Source organism: Octodon degus, unplaced genomic scaffold, assembly GCF_000260255.1.
Source record: "Octodon degus isolate 3935 unplaced genomic scaffold, OctDeg1.0 scaffold00354, whole genome shotgun sequence".
Lineage (NCBI taxonomy): Eukaryota > Metazoa > Chordata > Mammalia > Rodentia > Octodontidae > Octodon > Octodon degus.
In genome coordinates this window covers 276,163-280,478 of record NW_004524930.1, presented here as the reverse complement: position 1 = coordinate 280,478, position 4,316 = coordinate 276,163, and the positions used below count along the sequence as shown (strand labels likewise).

The following is a 4,316-nucleotide window of genomic DNA, read 5'->3' as shown; positions in this document are numbered from 1 at the left end:
CTAAAATTCTTGTTATATAGGCCTTGCTTTATCTTGGTGTTAGCCATCCTGCAGAAAGGTATAAATCAAGTTATAAAAATTAAAGCCAGATTTTTATACTGAGCTGTAAAAGTCTCAAGAACTGACATTGGCAGTCATACGGAAAACTCACTACTCTTATGGACCACTGGACTATTTAGGAATATCTTGGTGAATTCACACACTATAATATTGAAATTTGAAAACTAAGCAAAAAAGGGGACACGAATGACCATTTTGTATCTGTATATTCAACATAGTTAGGATAGATATACAGCTACATTCTCTTAATTCAATGAATAAAAAGATCTGTTCTAAAAGTGTTTGTAAACAAGATATAATGTTTGTATCTTGTACCATGAAAAACCACAAAGAACAGTGTGCAATGTATGAATTATTGAAACTGTCTTATTGTGATTTGTTTCTCAATAATATTGTGGAAAAATATATAATTAAAACTGATACAATATTTCACTTAAAATTAAGATGAATTTCATAGCATTTGTTGCAATACATCCTGTTGTCTTCCAATCAGTTACTCATATTACCAGATATATGCATGCAAAATTGAAATAAGACATAAAAAGAGAAAGAAATGTATCAGTAATTGAGAAAAGAAAAAGTACAAAAGTTGAAAAAAAAGACAAAACAAATTAAGTATTATCTGGTCCTTTCATAGACTAGCAGAAATGTACATTATATATCCAATCCAGTCTCCTTACATCCATAGATAAATCTCCTTCACCAACTCCCTTTCCTGTCCTTCTCCTCACCTCAGTAACTCGTTCCTTTTGTTAAGTTTATTCCCTTTTCTCAGGATTTAATTTATCCTTCATATTCCAAACATTTTTATCTTTCAGGTTCTCACACTAAGAAGACAATGCAATGTTTGCACGTGTGAGGCTTACATAGTTCACTTAAGATTATGTTTTCCGGTTGCATCCATTTACACACAAAGGACACAAATTTATCCTGTTTATAGCTGAACAACACTGCAATGTGTAAAAAACCACACATTTTTATCCATTCTTCACTTGATGGGTACCAGGGCTATTTTTAGGATTTAGGTATAACAAATGGTGCTGCTATACACATGGGTTCACATATGTCAGTATGGTATGAGGTTTTTAGTTCTTCTGGAAAAATACCCGGGACGGGGCATTTATAACGTTACTTCCACATGTTAAATGCTAAAACTAGACCCAAGCCTATCAGTATGTACAAAGGTACAGTCAAAATAGATCAAAGCATAAAATATTAAAACAGAAACACTAAATCTGCAGGAAAATGTAAGTACAAAAGTTGTAGACATAGGGTTAGTGGAGATTTCATGGAAAAAAAGCTACACAGGTAATACTTCAAAGAATCAACAACTGGGTTTCATCTTTTTGAAAAGTTTCTGCTCCTCAAAACATATCCAACAAAGTGAAAGAAAATCCACATACTGGGGAAAATACAGCGGACTATACATCTAACAATGTCATTCTATCTAGAACATATAAAGATTTGAAAAAATCAGGCCCACAAAATTCAAAGACCCTATCAAAAACTGGGCATCTGAGATAAATATACACTTCTTTGGGGAAGTAATAAAAACAGAAAGTTAACATATGGAAAAATGTTCATCATTGCTCATTTGGGAAATGCGACGAAAAAGAACACTGAGATACCACCTCACCCCAGAAAGAATGCCTAACATCAAGATGTCAGTAAATAATAAATGCTTCATGGGATGTGGACTAAAAGGAACACTTCACCACTCATGGTGGGAGTATAGAATAGTACACCCACTGGGGAAATCAATGTGGAGTCTCCTTCAAAGTCTAGAATTAGAGATTCTATAGAAATTCGGTTTTGTGCTTTTAAAATATTTTTATTAACACACTTCAGCAGCACATAGTACATACATTCCAAGTGGAGTTGATGATACACAGAATATATATTCACTTTTTCATCTCCTCCTCCATTGCTCCCTTCAATCCTTGATCTCTCTATTTACAATCTCCTTTCTATTTCAAATTATTTAACTTCTACTTTCATGTCTATGTATAATTTGTTTTTCCCATATAATTCTAAAATATGTGTGAGCATTGTTTTCATAACAAACATGAAAAACAATGGTCATAATGGCCTGTTAGATGGCTCAGTAGAATAAGGACCTTAGTTTAACCCACGGTTCTACAATAACAACAAAAAAGGAAAAAAAAAAACTCTCATGAAGCATAATAAGTAGATAGCATTAATCACTGCAAATAAATTGATACTCTCTACTGAAACATTTCAACCAAACAAGTGATATAAATTTTCTTAACAATTTCTAATAGCTTTAAGAAAATATGCACATTTTTACAAGAATTCACATATTCCATGTTCATTATTTTTCAGTTGTTTGACCGAAAGAAAAGTTTAGCATACTGAAACAATCACTTATGACTTTCCTGGAAGGATGAAATCTTTGTTTAGAATAAGTGAAATAAGTTCAATTTTGTTTTCTTGTCCAGATCTTCTTCATGGCAATTTTCATCTCTGTATTTCTCAAAGTATAGATCAGGGGGTTCAACAGAGGGACAATAATGGTGTAAAACAGAGCCAAGTATTTATCAATGGGCAATGTAGAAGGAGGTCTCATAAATATAAAAATGTAAGGAACAAAGAACAGGATGACCACTGTGATGTGGGAGCCACAGGTGGATAAGGCCTTGCGCCTCCCTTCCTTACTCAGGTTCTTCATGGATTGCAGAATAACCCCATAGGAGACCAACAAGATTGCAAAGATTGTCACAGAGATCACCCCATCATTGGTTAGCACAGTGAGGTTGACTATATCAGTGTCCGTGCAGGCGAGTTTTATTAAGGGGTGCATGTCACAGATAAAGTGATCAATGACATAGGGGCCACAGAAAGGAAGGTTGTAAACAAAAAGTACATGCGGGGTAGCATGCAGAAGACCTCCAACCCAGGTCAGGAGGATGAGCATAGCACACCGCTGTTGGTTCATGATGGTCATATAATGCAAGGGTTTGAAGATGGCCACGTAGCGGTCATAGGCCATGACAACCAGGAGTATTACATCAACACCCCCAAATAAGTGTCCTAAAAATAGTTGTATCATGCAAGCTTTGAAGGAAATGGTTCTCTTCTCACAGAGCAAGTCTTTAATTAACTTTGGAGTAATTGTACTGGCATAAATGGCATCTATAAATGATAAGTAGCCAAGAAAGAAGAACATTGGGGCATCCAAGGCTGGGCAGAGCATCACAGTCAAGGCAATGAGTAGGTTACCTGCCATTGTCACCATGTAGATTAGCAAGAACACAACAAATAGTATTTTCTGAACCCGGAGGCTCTGTGTGATCCCTAAGAGGACAAACTCAGTCATGTTGTTCCTTTGTTCCATATGTCTTTTAGTGTATCCTAGATTTTTCTGCTGAGTACAAAAGTATCTGCACATAGAATTAGCATGCCTTCTGAATTTTAAGAGTATGTCCATTCATTTATTGATACTCACTGTTAATTTATTATGTTCCAGTCCTGTCAAAGCTTTTTGAATTGCAAGTTGATGGAAGCTAGGTGCCATATTGTGGAGAAATATTGTTGGATTTCAAGAACTGATGATTTATCTAATGAAGCAGTCTTTCATCTGCTTTTTTCAATTGTTTATATGTTTTATCTTCTCATTTCATTATGCATTTATTTCATTTGTTTCTTCTAATTTTCAATGCATATATGTGGTAATATGAATAACTGGTTGAAAGACAACACTATGTATCACTCAACAAATACTGTTATATTCATTTTACTTTGTCAAGTGAAAATCAGTATCACTTGTGAGTTTTCTGTTTGAATACTAATTTGTACTCTCTTTAAATTTAGGATTTATTGAATACATGTGGTAATATTCAATCATATATCCCATCTTGCCTAACTATATCCGTTAATTGGAGCAACAGATTGGATGATAAATATAGATACCATCTCAGTCACTGTTAATCACCTATTCCAGGTTTGAGAATCTGTAACATATATATTGTTACATGTTACCCTGTTTGTGTCTTTGCTTTTGTTTTTCTTGCTCTTGCTTTTACTCTTGGTGATAAAAGAAAAACATAATAAAAGATGAAAAATTAATTGGAGATATGTGTTGGAAATGATTAATTATAAAATATAACGACAGTATCAAGGCTATGTTTCTATTAGGAAACTAAAATATTTGAACATGAAATTAACTGTATATATGAAAATAAGTATTAATTAGATTTAATTTAAACATGGCTAGACTCACCTTATATTTACTTCAA

General features: G+C 33.8%; 1 protein-coding gene across 1 annotated transcript; it reads right to left on the bottom strand.

Moving 5' to 3' along the window:
• Nucleotides 1-1,201: 1,201 nt before the first annotated feature.
• Nucleotides 1,202-3,415, bottom strand: LOC101560471 (olfactory receptor 4A47-like). The gene is made up of 2 exons (XM_004648125.2): nucleotides 2,509-3,415; nucleotides 1,202-1,242 (listed from the first exon to the last, which is right to left on the bottom strand). Exons 1-2 carry the CDS (start codon nucleotides 3,413-3,415, stop codon nucleotides 1,202-1,204), a joined length of 948 nt encoding a protein of 315 aa, XP_004648182.2.
• Nucleotides 3,416-4,316: the final 901 nt, after the last annotated feature.

Bases quoted from the DNA above. Each gene is read 5' to 3' on its own strand.
- LOC101560471 (XM_004648125.2), bottom strand. From the start codon at position 3,415: ATGGAACAAAGGAACAACATGACTGAGTTTGTCCTCTTAGGGATCACA. The intron at 1,243-2,508 runs AACAAAATTGAA...TTGACTGTACCT, and splicing joins GAAGAAGATCTGGACAAGAA to TTGTACATACTGATAGGCTT.